This window comes from Octopus sinensis, linkage group LG3 (genome assembly GCF_006345805.1).
Source record: "Octopus sinensis linkage group LG3, ASM634580v1, whole genome shotgun sequence".
In the NCBI taxonomy this organism is placed as follows: Eukaryota; Metazoa; Mollusca; class Cephalopoda; order Octopoda; family Octopodidae; genus Octopus; species Octopus sinensis.
Genome location: NC_042999.1, coordinates 42,364,127 through 42,386,927, shown reverse-complemented (window position 1 = coordinate 42,386,927; position 22,801 = coordinate 42,364,127). Strand labels below are relative to the sequence as shown.

Genomic DNA, 22,801 nt, shown 5'->3' with positions numbered 1-22,801 from the left:
GATGATGATGATGATGATGATGAATTCCTTATCTTTTAAATATAGAACTGTATTGAATAATGATGTGTATCCGGTGGGAAGTGGAAGAATTTCCTATTTTTAAGTCTGGCCCTTCATTGGTAAAAGAGAAGCATCTTTTTAAAAAGCATTTAAACTAGCCCGAAATATTCTACCTGTTTACATGCACACTGACTAGATCAAGCCTCTCACACCTACTCTACAATGTCATTTTAAAAATCAAAATCACATCACTGAAATCTCAAAGCTGCAAGATAATACATGATTAATTCAAGACAATAGGAATAAATAAGCATAAAATTTGACAAAGTAATCCAAATGCTAAAAGACGAAAACAGTGGAGAAGTGTTTTCATTCTTTTTTGTATAGACTTCAAATCCCACCAAAAATATGTCTTGAAAGCTAATAAATATGTTAATGTAATGAGTTGGGTGAATGATAATACAATTTACTATAGCAGTGGTTTCCAATCAGGGTGTTATGATACCCTATGACACAGGTGGGAAAACACTGTGGCCTTAAAATAGTATGCGTCCTTCAAAGTTACAAAGTGTGCCCTTTTGTGACCTGACTCACGCAAGCATACAAAAGATGATGATGATGATGATGATAATGATGATGATGACGATGATGATAATGATGATGATGATGATTATATTGACTAATATATATGGCTGATAACAAACAAATAACAAGTTAATTGATTGAATATATAATACAAGATGAAAAATTCAATGCAGTTTACTATTCAACATTGTGTATTTTTACTGTGAGAAAACTCAGAGGAGCATGTAAATCGCAATAAGTTTTTGGGCTTAAAATGTATAAAAAAATATAAATATAGAAAAGAAATAAAGATAGATAAAAAAAACCCCAAAAGAATTAGTTCAAAATATTTTATGAATAATAGAAATAAGATAAAATCTTCACTCTTGCAGTCTTTGACTACATTGCTTTGTTTCTGTCCATCACAACTCTTTTTAATACACTTCTTTTACAAAATCTGATATAACGCTTTAAGAGGTTTCAGTCATTGAACTGTGGCCATGCTGAAGCACTGCAGGATTATAGTTATACACCGGTACCTTGCTACCCATCGGCATTTATTAACTGTTACATGTTTTCATTTTTTATTGATCTGGACAATATCTGAACCCAGAAGGTAATCAAGAACCACAAAGTATTTCGTCCAACAATCTATTAATCTTGCCAGCCACCCACCACACACACACATATATATATATAATGTTCACATACAATACATTTATATATATATATATAGTAAACTGCTGTTTACTTTAATTATATATATATATATATCATTATCATTGTTTAATGTCCATTTTCCATGCTAGCATGGGTTGGACGGGTAATATATATATATAGAAAAAAATATATGACAGCTACAATGCAAGAAATAGGAGCTAAAGCTCTCTGATGCTGCATTCAATGCACATAATTGTATATATACACACTGACAGCAACAGTATAGGGATATTTCAACAGCCACTTTCAGCTGTTTATGGTCACTGTCAGTATATATGTATACAATTATGTGCATTGACTGCAGCATCAGTGAGCTTTAGCTCTTATTTCTAGCATTGTAGGTTTTCTAATACCCTCAGTCATACTTAATGACAATTACAGTTTTCCGTTTTGGTAACACATTACTAAACTGCTGCTTACTTTAATTATATACATATATATATATATATATATATATATAAAATAATATGTTACATTACTCGATAGTCAAGATAAAACTCTGAGTTTCAGATGCCGAAGTGGGAATCCACAATGCCATCTCTTCGGTTATCTGGCTATTTGAAACATAATATTGAGGTCTCTTTCTTTCTTTTGTTATCTTACTATTTTACCAATATATATATATATATCATCATTTAATGCCCATTGTCCATGCTGGCACGGGTTGACCAGCTCTGGTCAAACTGTCCAAGCCATGCTAACATCACGATGATGATAATATATATATATACTTTATTTAAAAGCAGTGAAACTCTGAGTAACAGCTTTTGTTATATTTCTGCTGCTTTTAAATAAAGCATATTACTCTACTTCTATGCTTTCATTTATGTGCTTACTCCAGTATATATATATACACAAATGCATTGTATGTGTGTGAAAAATATGCATAATGTGTGTGTGTATATATATATATATATATATATATATATATATATGTATGTATATATGTATATATATGTATATATATATACTTATTTTTTTATAATATCAACTCCGTATAAAACTTCTCGTTATAAACTGTTCCCTCTTTCTATGCAAAACCTTCAATGACTATAACATCTGCTGCACTTTCTCTCTCTCTCTTCCTCTTCCTCCTCACTCATATCTGTTAGGACTGATTAAACTCAGATGTAGTCAAGGGGTGCATTGAAAGTTGCTTTTTATTTATGTACAGTTGGTGTCATCCAGCATCTGTGGCTCCTCGTTATCAAAGTACTTCTCTTCTTCGTCTTTGTCTTCTGTATCCAGGTCATCGTACACAGCATTGTCATCAATTGTACTGAAAAACCAAAAAAAGAAAAAAAAAACATTAACCCTTTTGTCACTACATTCCTTACTCTTTCTCTCTCTCTCTCTCTTTCCCTCTGACTGGGTAACCATGTATCTCCTCCACAACAAGTCACCTGTTTCTGTCTCTCTGTCACACCTTAAACTCTCATCACCTGGCACAAGGTCACCTCTTCTAATCCCCCCTGCCACCTCAAAGGATCTTTGTCTTGCAAGTTACTTGGTGACCCCACCAGTGCTAGTACCATGAAAAAGCATCCAGTCCACACTGTTAAATGGTTGTGTTTGGAAGGGCATCCAGCTGTAAAAACCATTCCAAAACAGACTTTGCCAATGCTGGTGCCACATAAAGAGCACTAAATCCACTCTGTGATGTGGTCAAGGTGGTTGGTGCTAGGTAGGGCATCCACGGAGATGTAAATTATACAAAATAAAGTTTATTTTTAATTCAAAATTTATATGTTGATGTTACACTGTAAAGTTGTATACCATATCAAAGCTTGTGAAATTTTCTTTATTTTGATATACACCTGAATTCACAATTTACAACTTGAATATATAAAAAATGGCATTTTAACATTAGTATACTAGTGTTTTTAAATTAAATGGTGCCACTGCATATAGAAATAAATATGTATATTTATTTCTATATTTATTTCAGCGGTGGTGCCCCAGCATGGCCGCGGCCTGCAGGCTAAAACATTTTTATGGATTTAAGGATATGCAAGGTCTGATCAATAAGTATCTGGACTGTTGCCATAGTAACAAAGCTAAAGCATGCAGAGTGAAGCCACTTGACATAGATTGATCCTGAACTCTGCTGCACATTCATACTAAGTTTTAACATTCTAGATCACTGTGTATAGCAGTGCTTGGAAGGAAGGTGTGTAGTGTGTGATTGTCACACTGACCACGACACAGAAAGCTGTCATGGTGATACCTGCTCAGAGGCCTATGCAAAGTTGCAGAAAGTGTATGGAGAGGAGTGTATGAGCCACACACAAGTGTACGAGTGGTTCTGACGTTTCCAGGATGGCCGAAAAATGTTGATAGTGATGAATGTTTTGGGAGACCTGCAACCAGTAGAACTGAGAAAAAGATCACAGACATGCATGCAGCTGTGAGGGAAAATTGTTGAATCACCACCCATGAGTTATCAGAGTATGTACAGATTAGTTACAGCTCAGTTCAGTCCATTATCACTGAAGATTTGGGTGAGAAGCACGTCTGCCTGATTCATGTCAAAACTGCTTTCAGCTGACCAAAAAGGCACTTGGGTTTCAGTTGCACAAAATCTCCTTGATTGTGTTGAGAAAAATGAAAAGTTTGTGAAAACTTTGCATAGGCCTCCGAGTAGGTATCATCAAGCTTTTGGCAAAATTTGATGCAGATTCTCTGCTCAACTTTCTCTGTCATGTTCAATGTGACTATCACATGCTACACACATTCCTTCCAAGCACTGCTGTAAACAGCAGAAGGGAGCTAGAATGTAAAAACTTAGTGGGCATGCCCAGCAGAGTTCAAAGTCAATCTGTGCAAAGTGGCTTTACTCTGCATATTTTAGTTTTATTACTATAGCAACAGTCTGGATACTTATTGATCAGACCATGTATATATATATTTGCTTCAAGTTGATGGAGAGCTATACAACAAAAGGCAAACACACAACAGAACATACCTGTAGTCATACCCAAGATCCTTCCCATCTAAGAATCTTTCTTGCATTATGTGAAGGAATTCAGCCCGTAACTCTTTCTTCTCAGGTTTGGAAAGTTTCCTTTTGGCAGGTATTTCTATGACAAATACAACAGAAAAAAAATATATAACTATCAAGAAAAATACAAATATACACAAATAAATATAAGTAAAGGAAATTTCAATTCACACACACACACACATGAGCACACATACGCACAAATACACACACAACAAAGAAAATTTATTCACAAGGTTTGTTCAGCCTGAGACACATACAAACATTATATATTTATATATATATTCTTTTGTTCTTTTACACATTTCAGTCATTTGACTGCAGCCATGCTGGAGCACCGCCTTTAGTCAAACAAATCGACTCCAGAGCTTATTCTTTGCAAGCCTAGTACTCTCATTCTATCGGTCTCCTTTGTTGAATCCCCAACTTTCAGAGACATAAACACACCAACATCAGTTGTCAAATGATGATGGGGGTCAAACACAGACACAAACACACACAAATATATACACACATATAATATATACATGATGGGCTTCTTTCAGTTTCCACCTACCAAATCCACTCACAAGGCTTTGGTCAGCCCAAGGCTATAGTAGAAGACACTTGCCCAAGGTGCCACGCAGTGGGACTGAATCCAGAACAATGCGGTTGGGAAGCAAGCTTCTTACCACACAGCCACACTTGTGCCTATTATATATATATATATTGATATATTTTCTACAGCTGGATGCCTTTCCTGTTGCCAACCTTCACCTGTTTCTGAGCAAAGCAATATTTCCCCTTGGCTAGACATGTTTTTATGAAATATTGAAATGACACTGCTTGTATGACAGTGACACTCATTTACAACTATCATGCAATGTCAAGACAATGAGTCACAAACATATCCCCTCCCCACTCCTACCACCCCCACATACACGATGGGCTTCTTTCAGTTTTGGTCTATCAAATCCACTCACAAGGCACTGGTTGGCCTGGGGACCATAACAGAAAACACTTGCCCAAGGTACCATGCAATGGGACTGAAACTGAAACCATGTGGTTGGAAAGTGAACTTCTTAACCACACAGTGATGCTTGGACCTTGGTGGGATTTAAGCTCAGAAGGTAAAGAGCCAGAACAACTACCAAAAGGCATTTGTGCCAATCCATAACTAACAATATTAACAAGAATATCAACAATGATAATTAGTAAAAGTGGAATTACCAATTTCTTCATCTGAGTCTGAGTCAAATTCTTCAAAACACTCTTCCTGAATAAGCAGTAAAAAACACAAAAGAAAATCATCACGTTTGTAATATTTTATGTCATACAATTAATTATGTTTCAACGCTTAAAGAAATACCACTCTAATTATGGAAGGAACTTGTGGAAGGAGTAGACCCAGGAAGTTGTGGGATGAAGTGGGGAGAAGGGGTCTTCAGATGCTGGACCTCACTGAAGAGATGACAGGGGACTGAGACAAGCTAAGGTAAATCATGGCCAACCTTACATACAGGTATGTCCTTTAAGGCCATGTCCTCACACCTTCTCACAGCCTATGTCCTGCAGGTGCTGGTGCTATCTAAAATGCATTCATGCTGGTGCCACATGCAATGCACTTGTGCTGGTGCTAGGTAAAATGCACTCATGCTGGTAGCACATAAGAAGTACCCAGTACACTCTGTACATTCTGTAAAGTGGTTGAGGGCATCCAGCCATAGAAACCATGCCGAAACAGACTCCAGCTGGCCAGTCCTGTTAAATCATCCAACTCATACCAGCATGGAAAACACATGTTAAATGATGATGATGATGATGATGAAGTTCAGCTAGAGAGATTGGAGCTGATGGCATATAGCTTATAGATCCTTGGTCCACTGAGGTCAGTGTCAGAGTCACATGAAGTTATGGGTGGGATGGCAAAGTGAGGAACATATTGGACTACCAACACATAGTTTCCAAACCACTAGAGATAAATCGTTCTGTTCTTGGACAGAACATTTTCTTTAGTATTACTTTAGTTGATCAAGCTTTTGGAAATAGAAACCAGATCACCTGAAGCAATGAATTGCTTTATTCATTAGACTTTTAAGAATAGGCACCAGATCAGCTCAAGCAGTGAATTTGACTTATTTATCAACCTTTAGGAATAGACATTGGATCAACTTAAGTAATGAACTGTCGTATTCATCTATCTTTCAGGAACAAGTACTGGATCAGTTAAAGCAGTGAATTGCCTTGGTTATTAATCTTATGGGGAATAGGCACAAGATATCTTTAGGAGCTCACCTAGCTTTTCGGAATAGGTATCCATAGATACTACATAATATTGCTTTCAAGTTTTGGCATAATGTCAGCAATTTTGGGTAAGGATAAATTTTGGGTAAGGTAAGATTGACCCCAGAGTTCAACTGGCACTTATTTTATTGACTCTGAAAACATAAAAGACAAAGTCGACCTTGGTGGAATTTGAACTCAGGATATAAAGATAGATGAAATGCCACCAAACATTTTGCCTGGCATGTTTACGGTTTTGCTAGTTCACTACCTTAGGTACCGGATCATATAAGTTGGTGAATTGGCAAAATTATTAACATTGGACAATACACCTCATGGTATTATTATAAGTCTTTACATTCTGAGCTTAAATTCTGCCTCAATCAAATTTGTCTATCATCCTTCTGGGATCAATATAACAAAGTATCATAACATGCAATCAGTTCAATACTGATTTCTTTTATTGACACAACAATATTTTCTAAGAATATTTGCTGTTTCTTCACCACTATTACAATGGCTTCTGCTTCCCTTAGATCCATGTAGCTTAAAGAAGCTTGAACTTTCACTGGTTGATGTTAATAGAGGTCAAAAAATAATTAGGCAATGAGAAAGTTCCAAAGAATTGCCGTTTTATGTCTTTTGGTGGTGAAAAGATTGCACAAAGTGTTAAGTATGGAATCAGAGAAGAAACTAAATTGGAATAACACAAAAAGGGGGGAAAATAATGGGGAAACTGGAAATGTTTGGGGAAGATTAGTGTATGGGTAGTTAGTTCAAAAATAAGCCCCCCAGAAGTCATTGCAGTCATGGCAAAGATAAAAGACACAGCTCATTTGCATTTCTCGTTCGTTATATATGGATTTGGTTGATGAGATTAGCATTAGTTTAATGAAGAGATTTGCAGCAAGATAACAGAAAGGATTTTGTGAGATGAGAAGAACAGAACAAATTAGATGAATTGAATGTCCTTTTGATAGATTAAAGGTTCGATGTAATCAGAAAAGTTTTTCCCATGTTGAACAGATTATTGGAGAAATTCTAATCAGGTAACAGTAAGTATAAGCAAATATTTGATTCACAGAAATAGTATCGTGTTGTACAATATCATTGTGCTCCCAGCTCAAACAATGAATTTAGATTATTAAGCAATAATAAATACATAGCAACAAACAATAAGGATGGGGGGGGGGTTATTGCTAGAAATCCTAGAAACAGCAGGCAACTAGACCTCAACTTAACACTATATCATTTTAAAAATGACGGCCACATTCAATAGTAAAGGTTGTTTGAGATGACGTACTATGCTTGAAAATAAATGACAAGATGGTCACAGTTGGAATGTCTTTGAATATAAATCTGCTGAATTAATAACAATTAAGCACCATTTTATTTAGGACAGATAATCCTATACAGAGGGAAGATTTAGCCAACTCTCTTAATGCTAGAAACAGCAGGCAACTAGACCTCAACTTAACACCATATCATTTTTAAAATGATAGGCACAGTCAATAGTAAAGGTAGTTAGAGATGACGTACTATGCTTGAAAATAAATGACAAGATGGTCACAGTTGGAATGTCTTTGAATATAAATCTATTGAAATAACAACAATTAAGCACTAATTTATTTGGGAATGATAATTCTATCCAGAGGGAAGATTTAACCAGCTCTCTTTTGGTCTATCAAATCCACTCACAAGGCACTGGTTGGCCTGGGGACCATAACAGAAAACACTTGCCCAAGGTGCCATGCAATGGGACTGAACCTGAAACCATGTGAAAAACAAGCAGTGGCCTAATGTGTTAGTGTCTTTTTTTTTGTTTTGCTTCTTGTTTTTTTTATCTTTTAGTCTGAAAGGGAATAATGTCCATGAGCCTTTGCAAGGCTGCTGTGACTGATGAGAGGGAGGGAGTTATACTCAGAGCAGAGAGCTAAACCCAAATGCTTGCAACAGAGCTAAAAGCACTATAGTTTCCAGGGGTGGGGTTATTAAACTGGGTGATAGATTAAACCGTTAACCCAAGTAGATCATGGCAGGATTTGAACACAGAATGTAAAGAATCAGAGCAAATATTGTAAGGCATTTCATCTGACATTTACAATTTGATCAGTCAACCATCCTACACAGGTACATTATTTATTGACCCCAAAAGGATGAAAGGCAAAAATTGACCCAGGTGGGTTAGAACTCAGAATGCCAGAAACCAAAGGCATTTCTTTTGATGTTCTGATGAGTTACCTATTTTAGTCCTTGTGTTGCTGAAGAAGTTTGCTTTCCAACCACATGGTTTCAGGTTTAGTCCACTGCATGGCACCTTGGGCAAGTGTCTTCTACTATAGCCCCGGGCTGACCAAAGTCTTGTGAGTGGATTTGGTAGTTGGAATCTGAAAGAAGTCTGTCATATATATATATATATATATATATATATATATATATATATATATGTGTGTGTGCATGTTTGCTTGTCCTTTGCCACTGCTTAACAACTGGTGTTAGTTTGTTTACATCCCTGTAACTTAGCAGTCCAACAAAAGATATCATAAAAGTCCTAGGTTTAAAAAATAAAATAAGTACGGGGGTGGTTGAGTTGTTAAATTAAACTCTTCAAGATCATGCCCCAGCGTGGCCACAGCCCAATGATTGAAACATGTAAAAAAAATATAGGATAAATATATCTCTATTGACTTACCTCTTTGTGTTTCAATGAGTAGTAAAGAGCATTCTCCTGCTGCTGTTCAATGTGTCTTAGAAGAAATTGAGAAAGAGAATTTTCATTCTTGGCCATAATACTATTAGCCTTTTCCACTCTTTCCTCTTCAGTTAGATGTTGCCCAATGAGCTCTTCATATAACAAAGGATCGCGAGATTTCATGGCATCTTCAGTGAAGTATTCATCGCCTATGGACATCATTTCCATCAGCGCTTTGTACCGTCGGTTCTTGACTTTTTTCCGTTTGTAATTTTTACTATCCCACTTTTGTATCTCACTGAGATGAAAGTCTATTTCGTAGTCTCCAGCATATTCCTGGAAACAGGGTATGTCTTTCATGGCGAGATGCTGTTTGAAACGAGCTAAGAACAGATGGGGTTTATTTTCAAATATTTCACGAGCGATTTCGTATTTCTGACTTGGGGTCAGGTCTGGCTCATTTCTCTGTTGGTGTTTAAAGTGCGCCGATGAATGAGCTAGTCTCTGAAGCATGTCTTCAACATGAGGCTTGAGATCCCTGTTTGAAGCGGGTGGCTGAATGAACTGTGAACCTTGATCATCACTATTACCCTCTAATGGAATATCAGTCAAATTATCCCCAACAACAACAAAATTTAATCTTTCTGACGATTGTTCATCAAGAAGCATGCCTGATTTAGAAATATCTTTACGATTATCATTCTCTCCACCACTTATTTGAAGTCTCTGTATATCAGGTTCTTCAGAAATGGCTTCTTCAACTTCCATTCTGGAATATTACAAAATATACTTCAGATAAATAAAATAATATTAAATTTTTTAATCATCATCATTATTTTTTTTGTTATATTTTGTTATATTTTTTATATTTTTTATTTTTTATTTCTGCATGTAAGCATTTAGATATGTAAATAAACAGATCAACATACAGACGGATAGGTACATAGGTTACAAGAACAGACACATATGGAGACATGGATCCACACATCCATACATGGTACATAGTTACATAACACACACACACACAGATATGCACACACAAGGAGACAGAGGTGCATACATATACAAACACATACATAGAAAATACACAAACACAGACAGGCAAGCACATAAATATGCAGGATACGTACATACAGATGCACATACATACGTACATATGCATGCACACATATATATACATGCAAACACACACACACATACATACATGTATGCATGTATAGACACACACACACACACTGATCCACACACATGCGCACAAACAAACAAAAGGGAACGCAGTGTAAATAACGGACAGAGTCAAGACTATTGAAAAGGTTGCAAGACGCAATGAAAATTTTAGGAAAATAAAAATAAGAAATAAGTGGACATTTTACAGGTGAGTGTGTTACATTATAAGGCACAAAAAGAAAATGACTCTCCCCAGACACAATAGAATATCAAATTGTTACATTGGTATAAGGCCACATATCTGTGGGACAAGGGGAGAAAGTATAGTTGATTTAGTTGATACCAGCATGCTACTGGTACTTATTTTAATGACTTTGGCAGGGTTTGAATTTGGATTTCAAACATCAATGATATAAGGCAGAATGAAACACCACAAGGTACTCTATTGCTTCTGTTGTGTTAATCCTAAACCTTTCACAGCCACATCACTAGTGAAATACACAGCCTGTGTGTTACAATTCATTGTGAAAATAATCAAAAACTAGGGAAAATTTAGTACAATAACCAAGTTTTTAACTATGAAATCAGCATTTTGAATATCACAAAATGTTGAAAGTTGGTGATGAGTATAGCAAAGAATTTAGTGTATTGATAGGAGTTCACCAAGGATTAGCTCTCAGCTTGCTCTTGTTTATCATAGTCCTCCAGGCCATAACAGAGGAATTTAAGACTGGCTGTGCTTGGGAGCTTCTCTATGCTGTGGAAACTATGTTCAAACTGGCTAAATTCAAACTGTCCCTGTTGTCAACCTTCATGGCTGAGAAGTAATGCCTGGACCTACATATGTATCATATATATATATATATATATATATATATATATATATATATATATATATATATATATGTGTGTGTATGCATATAGTTATATGTATATGTTTGTAAGTATGCCTGTAAAAAGCACCAGTGCTGGTGCTACATAAAAGGAAGGGCATCCAACTGTAGAAACCAGGCCAAAACAGACAACAGAGCCTGGTATGGCGCCAAGCCTTGCCAGCACCTGTCAACCATCCATCGTAAGCCAGCATGGAAAATGAATGTTAAATGATGATGATGATGATGATGTACACACACACACATGCACAGACACATACATACAAAATTACTATTTCATTTTACACACTCAGAACTTGTAGAGCTGGAAGTTAAACAGACAAATAAAATAATAATTTTATTATATACAATACACCCAGAGAAAAACTGAGTATACATGGCATCAGGTGTAGTGTGCAAGAGAGAAGACTGCGCTGGTACAACATGTGATGCATATGAATGAGGACAGCTGCATCAAGAAGAGCTGATCTTTAATTGTGGAGGGATTGTGTGGAAAGCGAAGATGTGAAACAAAGTGGTGAGAAAGGATCTTCAGACATTGGGGCCACCTTCTGGTGGTTTGCTGTGCTTGAGAAGACACATCAAGCTAAGTAAAATCGTGGTTGTACTTGCATACAGGCATGGCCCCCAACACCCTACTTCAGCTGAGCTATTTTAATCTTGGGTACTTGTGGGGTGCTGGTGCCACATAAAAAGCACCTGCGTCTGTGCTATGTTAAAATGCCGGTGCCAGGTACAAGTGCCCATGCTGGTGCTGCATAAAAGCACTTAGTACATTCTGTAAAGTGGTTGGTGTTATGAAGGGCACACATGTAGCCATAGAAACCATGGCAAAACGGATGGAGCCCGGCAGCTCTTCAGCTAGCCAGCTCCCGTCAAGCTGTCCAACTCATGCCAGCATGGAAAATGGACATATGATGATGATGATGATGATGATGATGACAGTACTTAAGTGCACTATATCTCACCAGAAATATGTGAAAGATATTAAGGCAGTGGGCTGGCAGAAACGTTAGCACACCAGGCAAAAAGCTTAGCGGTATTTCATCTGTCGTTATGTTCTGAGTTCAAATTCCGCCGAGGTCGACCTTGCCTTTCATCCTTTTGGGGTTGATTAAATAAGTACCAGTTACGCACTGGGGTCGATATATATTTCTTTACTACCCACAAGGGGCTAAACACAGAGGGGACAAACAAGGACAGACAAATGGATTAAGTCGATTACATCAACCTCAGTGCGTAACTGGTACTTAATTTATCGACCCCGAAAGGATGAAAGGCAAAGTCAACCTTGGCGGAATTTGAACCCAGAACGTAAAGACGGACGAAATACGGCTACGCATTTCGCCCGGTGTGCTAACGTTTCTGCCAGCTTGCCGCCTTATATCGACTGGGGTCGATATAATCAACTTAATCCGTTTGTCCTTGTTTGTCCCCTCTGTGTGTAGCCCCTTGTGGGCAGTAAAGAAATAAGAAATATGTGAAAGAGGAGACAGAAAACACCAATAACACAAAGTAAAGAAAGGCAATATTGAAAACTAAAGATACATGCAGAGAGCACAGAGAGAAAGAAAAACCAAAAAAAAAGTAACATGAAAAATAAAATAAAAAAATAAACAAAAACTAGTAAAAGGGTCATAAAGAGAAATCTTGAAAACTGTTAGTATCCCTCAATCATACATTAGTATATTACGTTCCAGCATTAAAAATACTTTCACAAACTTTTCTGAGAAATAGATAACTATTTCTGTTTTATAGTTGAGTGATATTACACCCATCTATAAAATATATTGTTTAGCTGTTCACGTAAAATTCTGAATCTGTACAAAGCACTTAATCCGAATATAAGATAATAAAAACAACAACTTTTGTTTTGTTTTGAAATCTTAAGTAAATAGTTAATATATTTGAAATACTTTGATGAAATAGTGATGCCCAGTATAATAATCTGAACGTGTCTCGTCTAGCCAGTGGATTAAATATTAATAAATGAAATAGTTGGAATCTGTAAGTAAATAAGTGTAGTTGTGTACACATTTGTCTCAATGTTTTGCCTTCTACTTTAAATGATAATATAGATTTCAGGATATAAAATTTAAAAAAAGTAAAAATAAAAAAAAAATAATCACATACCTATAACACTTTCTTTGGTAAATAATATAGTTACCTATGTTTACAGACTACTATTACTCTTTTACTCTTTTACTTGTTTCAGTCATTTGACTGTGGCCATGCTGGAGCACCGCTTTTAGTCGAGCAAATTGACCCCAGAACTTATTCTTCGTAAGCCTAGTACTTATGCTATCGGTCTCTTTTGCCAAAACACTAAGTTGCGGGGACATAAACACACCAGCATCGGTTGTCAAGCGATGTTGGGGGGACAAACACAGACAAACACACACACATATATATATATATATATATATATACATATATACGACGAGCTTCTTTCAGTTTCCGTCTACCAAATCCACTCACAAGGCTTTGGTCGGCCTGATGCCATAGTAGAAGATACTTGCCCAAGGTTCCACGCAGTGGGACTGAACCTGGAACCATGTGGTTGGTAAGCAAGCTACTTTTATTCATCAAATTTGCTATGTAGGCAGCACATAGGTAGCTTTGCGGGCTGGACACAGACATCGATGAGGCGAATGATTATGATACAAAAATGATCAAGATGGGAGAAGACAGAAAGCTTCTCTAAAACATTGTTCTTTAAAAACACTTATACAGAGGTATTAACCCTCTTACAATTTAAAATACAATATATATAAAATACAGTATATCCATACAATTATAAAACACAATTTATACACAAATTGGAGGTGATAAACCGCTACAATCCTTCCCTGAGTAATTTCCTTGCAACTTGCAGGCATTCCTGCAACTGCAATCCAGGGCCTCAAAAAAGAATTCTATAATTCTCGTTTTTACACGAGTCAATTATGAAATCACAATACTTTCTTTCCAGCACCAGAGCAGCCATCTGCCAAGGCGACTATTTTTCTGGAGAGCCATGTTAGCTTGGCGATAACTATTGATATCCAGTACAGCTGCCATAGTCTCCTTTAGAGAGAATTACAATTAATATTTATATATATATATATATATATATATATATATAGTAGAAATATGTTACGAAAATAAAATACAAAATACACGTGGAAATGTAAGGGTAAAATATGAAAAATCAACGAAAATGCATATTGCAAATAGAAAAAGGCTATTTATGACAGGTAGCGACAAATATATACATTTAGATTGACTGAGGTAGTAATACGAGTCATAAAAGTCATTATTATGACATGATTATAAGATGATAATAAAGTAAGAGAACAAAACGAACCAATGGTTTACGCGAAGCTATTCATCGTTTGAACAACACCGGTTAATATATATATATACGAGGGACGTTCAATAAATAATGCCTCTGACCCACTTGTAGTTGTTTGATCTATAGATTAAGTAGTAAATTACAGCTCTGAACTAATTGTTGTTTCTGATTTACAGGTGTTTGAACTGAGTCAAGTGTGAAATGGAGCCTGTTAAGTGTCGAGCAGTAATCCGGTTTTTGTATTTGAACGGACGCACACCACAGGAGACTTTCGATGAAATGAAAGTAACTTATGGTGATGATGCCCCATCATATGACCTTGTAAAACGCTGGCATCGTGAATTCAAACATGGTCGGAACTCTGTGGAAACAGCTCCCAGATCTGGTCGCCCCCCTTCTGCTATTGATGAGGCATCTGTCCGTCAAGTTGAGGCTGTCATTTTGGAAGATCGACGCATAACTATTCGTCAAATAGCCCATGAGGTCAAGATTAGTACCGGGTCTGTGGAAACTATCATTCATGACCATCTGCATATGCAAAAGGTGTCTGCCAGATGGATTCCCAGGTTGCTCACACCTTTCCAGAAGCAAGAACGCGTCGAGTGCTCGAGGATGAATTTGGAGATGTGCCAAGAAGATGAGTCAAAATTTTTCAAAAGACTGATTACACAGGATGAAACCTGGGTCTATCACTATGATCCAGAGATCAAAACCTAGTCAATGCAGTGGAAGCACCGTGACTCACCTCCTCCAAAGAAGGCAAGGGTGCAGCTCTCCGCTGGCAAGGTCATGCTCACAGTCTTCTGGGACCAGGACGGAGTAGTGATGACAGATTTCCTGGCAAAGGGTACCACAATTACAGGAGCCTATTATGCTTCAGTTTTGAGGAAATTAAGAGATGCTATCAAAATCAAGAGGCGGGGCAAGATCAGCAAAGGCATCCTCCTCCTTCAGGACAACGCTCCGGTCCACAACTTGCGTGTCGCCAGATCAGAAGCACAGGCATGCGGCTATGAACTCCTCTCCCATTTCCCTACTCTCCTGACCTTGCACCCTCTGATTTTCACCTCTTCCCAGCCATGAAGTTGTTTTTGAAAGGAAGGCGTTTTCTAGATGATGCAGCCTTGATTTCTGAAGTCACGTCGTGGTTGGAGGACCAAGCTGGGGTCTTCTACAAAAACGGTCTCCAGAGATGCATCAAACAATGGGAGAAATGCGTAACTCTGGGTGGTTCCTATGTAGAAAAAAACTAATAACTGTGCCAAGTTTTGTTGCTCTACTGCTATGGGACGTGGGTTAGGGGCATTACTTATTGAATGCCCCTCGTATATATATATATATATATATATATATATATATATATATATATACCTTCAGGTAGATGGCGCTGCTCAATCTGTAGAAAAGGTATAGGTAGAAACTCCGTAAGATGCACCCAGTGTAAGATCTGGACACATAAAAGGTGCATTAATATCAGAGGAAGGTTAATAGGGAAACTAGCTTTTGTATGTGGAAGATGCACAGGTACAATAAATGCTGAAAGTGTGCATAAAATTGACTCCATCAACTGCCAAAAGTGGGGTAAGTTTGAGTAGTAGATAGCTTCCATTATCTAGGTGACCAAGTTAGTGGTGGAGGGGGATGCTCCGAGAGCATAGCAGTGAGAATAAAATTAGGCTGGTCAAAGTTCAGAGAGCTCCTACTTCTGCTGACAACAAAGGACTCTCTCCCTCTCAGAGTGAAAGGCAGATTGTATGATGCCTGTGTGCGCACAGTCATGCTACATGGCAGTGAAACATGGGCTGTAACAGTCGAGGACGTGCATAAGCTTGAAAGAAATGAAGCCAGAATGCTTCGCTGGATGTGCAATGTAGTGTGCATGTTCAACAGAGTGTAAGCATTTTGAGACAAAAAGTTAGGCATAAGAGGAATCAGATATGGTATGCAAGAGAGATGACTGCACTGGTATGGTCATGTGATGTGTATGGATGAAGACAGTTGTGTAAAGGAGTGCCAATTTCTAACTGTGGAGGGAACCTGTGGCAGAGGCAGACCCAGGAAGACATGGGACGAAGTGGTGAAGCATGATCTTTGACCTTTGAGTCTCAGAGAGGCAATGATTAGTGACTGAGACTTTAGGCAATATGCTGTGCTTGAGAAGACCCATCAAGCCTGATATTAGTCCTTACCATTCCATCCTGTTATGTCTTCTTGCATCTCCCCCTACTACAAGCTACATCTTTATACAGCAGTCTCCATCCAGACCAGCATATCTTTTTTCTTGCACATCAATTCCTCTTATGCCCAGTTTTTCTCTCAGTACATTTGTACTGTTATTTATGCACCCTAACATTGCATATCCAATGAAGGAAGCTCCCTTAATTTCTTTTCAGTTTTCTCAAGTCCTCTCTGTTCAAGGTCCAGGTTTCACTACCACGTAGCATTGCAGTTCTAACACAAGTGTCATACAATCTGTTCATCATTTAAAAAAAAAAAAAAAAAACTTGGTTGCCAGCAGTGGCAGGAACTCCTTGAACTTCTTCCAGCCTGTTCTACACTGGTTGCTATATTTTCAGAGCAAGCATCTCCTCTGCTAATTATATCTCTTATGTAACAAAAACTCTCCAACTATTTTTACAGTGAGTCATTGAGATATTCAAGAGAATCTATTTCTGAAGTGCTTGTAGTATGTCTGTCAAATATGAAGCCTATTTTCTCTGTTACTCTGAAATTCTATTACATCTCTTACGTGTCCGTAGCTAATATTGAGAACAGTGAATGGACTTTACACCTACCTTTCGTTCATGAATATTCAGTTAGGGCATTTCTCTGAAGATATTAGGATCCTCTCTTTTACATACATGCATACGTAGGAGTGGCTGTGTGGTAATTAGCTTGCCTATGAACCACATGGTTCCGGGTTCAGTCCCCCTGTGTGGCACCTTGGGCAAGTGTCTTCTACTATAGACTCGGGCCGACCAAAGCCTTGTGAGTGGATTTGGTAGACGGAAAATGAAAGAAGCCCATTGTATATATATATATATGTGTGTGTGTGTGTGTGTTTGTGTTTGCCTTCCCCCCACCACATCGCTTGACAACCGATGCTGGTGTGTTTATGTCCCCGTAACTTAGCGGTTCGGCAAAAGAGACCAATAGAATAAGTACTAGGCTTACAAAGAATAAGTCCTGGGGTTGATTTGCTTGACTAAAGGCGGTGCTCCAGCATCGCCACAGTCAACTGACTGAAACAAGTAAAAGAGTATACATACACACACACACACAGACATATATATCTTTTATCTTTTATTTCTTTCAATCATTAGACTGCGCTCATGCTGGGGCACTGCCCTGAGGAATTTTTAGTCAATTGAACAGACCCCAGTACTCACTTTTTGTTAAGCCTGGTATTTATTCCATTGGTGCCTTTTGCTGAACAGCTAAGTTATGAGAATGTAAACACACTTACACTGGTTGTCAGGTAGTGGTGGAAGATGAACAGACATGAGGAGACATACACAGACAGACAAACAGACAGATGCATATACACATGATGAGCTTCTTTCAATTTCTGTCTACTTAATCTACTCACAAGGCTTTGGTCAGCCCAAGGCTATAGTAGAAGACACTTGCCCAAGATGCCATGCAGTGGGATTGAACCTGGAACCATGTTTGGGAAGCAAGCTTCTTACCACCTATCCACCCACCCTGCCTATATACACATACTGTATTTTAATGTGCATAAGGAACCCCCTAATTTTTTAGGCTTAAAATTTGGAAAAAAAGGTTTTGTAAGGGATTATCAGTGGAGGTGCGTGACTTAGTGGTTAGGGTGTCAGCATCATGATCGTAAGATTGTGGTTTCGATTCCTAGACCGGGCGACCCATTGTGTTCTTGAGCAAAACATTTCATTTCACGTTGCTCCAGTCCACTCAGCTGGCAAAAATGAGTAATGCTGTGATGGACTGACGTCCCATCTAGCTGGGGAACACATAAGCCATAGAAACCAGGAAACCGGGCCCATGAGCCTGGCTAGGCTTTAAAAAGGGCGCATTTATTTATTTTTTAAGGGATTATCATACTATCCATGTATAAAAAACTCATTTTTTTTAAACCTAATTTTTGACAAAAAAGGGTTCCTTATACACGTTAAAATACAGTATATCACTGTATCAACTAACTATCAGATGAGGTCATACACTGCTGGTCGCAATAAGCATCCTCACGTTGTTGTACTCTTCTGAATGGAATGACACTTTGCTGAACTGCTAAGTTACAGGGATGTAAACACACTAACACTGGTTGTTAAGCAGTGACAAACACAGACACAAAGATACACACAATATGTTTCTATGGCATATGTGTTCCCCCCAGCTGGATGGCATGCCAGTCCATCGCAGTGTTACTCAAGAAACAGGAAGAAAAGGAGAAAGTTGGGGCGAAAGAGTATGACAGGGGTCGCCACCACCCTCTGCCAGAGCCTCGTGGAGCTTTAGGTGTTTTCGCTGAATAAATACACACAAAGCCAGGTCTGGGAATCGAAACCGTGATCCTCCGACCACGAGTCCACTGCCCTAATCACTGGGCCATTGCACCTCCACACACACACATATATATATATATATATATAATATATATATATATATATATATATATATATATATATAATATATATATATATATATATATACACATACACACACACATAATATATACATATACATATTACTCATTTATTGGTGAGCAGGCTGGAATAAGTGAAATGGAGTATTTGCTTAAGAACACAATGGATTGCAGGTGAGGGAATTAAAATCATGATCATCTTGCAAGTGTGAGTGCAATACCCTAACAACTAGGCCATGTATATATGCATTTTTGTATGTATGTACACATGTGTGTGCACATATATCTCTATATATATAAAACTGAGAATGTGTGTCTGTCTGTCTGTGTGTTTCCCTAAAACTTGAGAACTACACAAAAAAATGTTCAACTTCTTGCCTAGGGCGAGCCCATAGCAATATCATATCTTCTCCACTACGATTCCCTAAAACTTGAGAACTACAGAACCAATTTCATTCAAATTTTACACCTGCCTTACTTAGGGTCCATGTAGTTTCATGGGCAAAAAAAAATGTTCAACTTCTTGCCTAGGGCGAGCACATAGCAATATCATATCTTCTCCATTATTTCAGTATTACATGTTAAAATTGAAACAAAAACATTTCTCTATTGTATGTCAGATACTTTCACTTTAACAATAAAAATTAGAGATAATAATAACAATTGAATTATATGTAATAAGTAATAATTAAAATAAAACTAAAGTATAATATAATCGAAACATAACAGAGGTAAAAATAGCAATTGGTATAAAATTGCATCAATGATTTGAACTTGAATAAGTGGTTTCACATGAATGGGAATAAATTAAAAATAAAATTAGCGTGCAGAAATGGAATAGTCCTACAATTCCAGTCTGTTATATATTTTCAGTATTGTTATCACTAGCGATATCAAGATATAATTTTGTATTTTATGTGTAGATGCATATATATATATATAGATGTACATGTAATATGTACACATATATATACACATATATACATGCACTAGCACTATGACTCGGCAAAGACGGGTCATAATGCTGGTATATATATAAATCTCATCATCATCATTTAGCATCTACTTTCCATGTTGGCATGGATTAAACGGTTTGATTGGAACTGCTAAGCCAGAGAGCTGCACCAGGTAGCAGTCTTAATTGACATGGTTTCTACAGCTGGATGCCCTTCCTAGTGCTAGCCATTCCAAGAGCATAATGTATGCCTTTTACATGCCACCAGTACAGATGCTTGTATGTGCCACTGGCATCAACAACAACTACAATTTCATGATTATAATTAACTTCAGCTGACTAGCTTCATCTACTTTGCATGTGATGATCTGGAAATTGGCCTTTCTTACTGATGGTAATAGAAGTGGTTGCATAGGTGACAATGGCAGTGTGTAGTGGACAGCTTACAGTGATGCGGAGAGAGGTGATGCTGGCTAATGCTGATGATATATGACAACCATACATGCACACATACATTTATTCTTTTACTTGTTTCAGTCATTTGACTGCGGCCATGCTGGAACACTGCCTTTAGTCGAGCAAATCGACCCCAGGACTTATTCTTTGTAAGCCCAGTACTTATTCTATCGGTCTCTTTTGCCGAACCGCTAAGTGACGGAGACGTAAACACACCAGCATCAGTTGTCAAGCAATGCTAGGGGGACAAACACACACATACATATATATATATACATATATACGACAGGCTTCTTTCAGTTTCCGTCTACCAAATCCACTCACAAGGCATTGGTCGGCCCGGGGCTATAGCAGAAGACACTTTGCCCAAGATGCCACACAGTGGGACTGAACCCGGAACCATGTGGTTGGTTAGCAAGCTACTTACCACACAGCCACTCCTGCGCCTACATACATTTATTCTTTTACTTGTTTTCAGTCATTTGACTGTGGTCATGCTGGAGCACCACCTTGAAGGATTTTAGTTGAACAAATTGATCCCCTCGCATTGTTGTAGCTATCAAATGGTATTACCCTGCTGGCGAGATGCAGGCTAACATTCTCCCAGTACGGAATGCCAGTCTGTAGCTGGGTTTGTTACCAATTAACCCGTAAAGCGCTGAGATTTGAGCACAATTTTATGAAAATGAGACTACCATGCACACATAAAAAGCAAAGAATAGTTAAACTATCTTCTTAGTACAAGAATAGTTAAACTATCTTCTTCTTGTTGACTGCCATGACACTGCATCCTTTAAGGCCCTCATGCTTTCCGAAATCCGCCGAAACTACACCTGATTATATATACACTTTAGATGAGTTGTAGTGCACCTGAGCACTGTACACAATTATTATTATTATTATTATTATAGTGGCAAGTTTTACATCATTTGAAAAGTCATTAGTTGAACTATTTAGTCCTCTTGCATTCTGGTGGAGGGGTGGGGTGTTTCGGAACGTTTGAATGACATTAGATCCCCAACAAACGTCCATAAATTAAATGCATCTATCTGGCCCCGATCGTGGGCTGTCGACCTGTACCTCATGGCCACGATCGTGGCCCGTCGTGCTTTATGTGTTAACAGCTGACGTGAAATAAAGTGTTTTACTCAAGAACACACAACGCACGGCTTTTTTGGGGAATTGCGAAACACGATCTTACGATCCTGAGGGCATCACCCTCACTGCTAAGTTACGCACCTACACACACACAGAGGGAAAAGCAGTATCCATTATCTTTCACAGGACCTCCGAAACTGGCACGGAAGAGGAAGGTATCCCCAAATCGGAGACCCGGCCTGAATACGTGCAAGAGTGTGTGTATGTGTGTGTGTGTCTACGTATGTATGTATATACATATGTATATGCACATGTTTATGGTATTAGGAAAAATTTGAAGTATAAAAACAGTAACTACGTTTCTTTGTTTTTTTTCAGGAAGTCAAGGAAGTCTTTAAGTAACTTGATAATTAACACGCTAATTAACGATAGCTTTTACCAGTTAGTAGTTCCTGACATATATACAGATTACATAATAATAATAACAACGATTCACTTCAATGAAAAATAGGATGTCTGCAACGTCTGTACACAAACACCCCTGGAAATGTCGTGCGGTTTAACCTCAGGTCATCGTTGAACGAACAGATTAAATGGCATGCTCAAAGGCATTCTAACTATGACAACGTCGTCTGTTCACATTTAGTATATCTCAGACATACATTATTCAATATAATACTGTATTTTCCTTCAGAAAATATGATGGTAACGTGTACATTGAAAGAAATTTGGCTGTTATTTCTAGTAATTCGAACGTTTATGAAGAGGTGCTTCGTAGAGTTTCGAGTTGTATTATATAGTATAGACACACAGAGATGAACCCTTAAAGCATATAAGATACGTAACTATTTAGAACTGTTACTAGTTAAATCCAAAACGTATTCAAGTAAATAAACAAATAATTAATTTTTACCTCGTAATGTAATGTTTATATTCGGAAAAATCAACACCGTGAGGACAACGCCATTTTGTAAAAGGGACGTAACTCGAAATAACTTTGGGTTATCTCCCCTCATAATAGAAACATCTTAACCCGTT

General features: G+C 37.7%; 1 protein-coding gene across 1 annotated transcript; it reads right to left on the bottom strand.

The window, feature by feature from the left end:
• Positions 1 to 2,370: 2,370 nt before the first annotated feature.
• On the bottom strand, positions 2,371 to 22,789 carry LOC115209605 (coiled-coil domain-containing protein 97). The gene is made up of 5 exons (XM_029778044.2): positions 22,677 to 22,789; positions 9,240 to 10,008; positions 5,495 to 5,540; positions 4,250 to 4,364; positions 2,371 to 2,563 (listed from the first exon to the last, which is right to left on the bottom strand). The coding sequence occupies exons 2-5, from the start codon at positions 10,005 to 10,007 to the stop codon at positions 2,449 to 2,451; spliced, it is 1,044 nt and encodes a 347-aa protein (XP_029633904.1). The 5' UTR covers position 10,008; positions 22,677 to 22,789; the 3' UTR covers positions 2,371 to 2,448.
• Between the last annotated feature and the right edge of the window lie 12 nt (positions 22,790 to 22,801).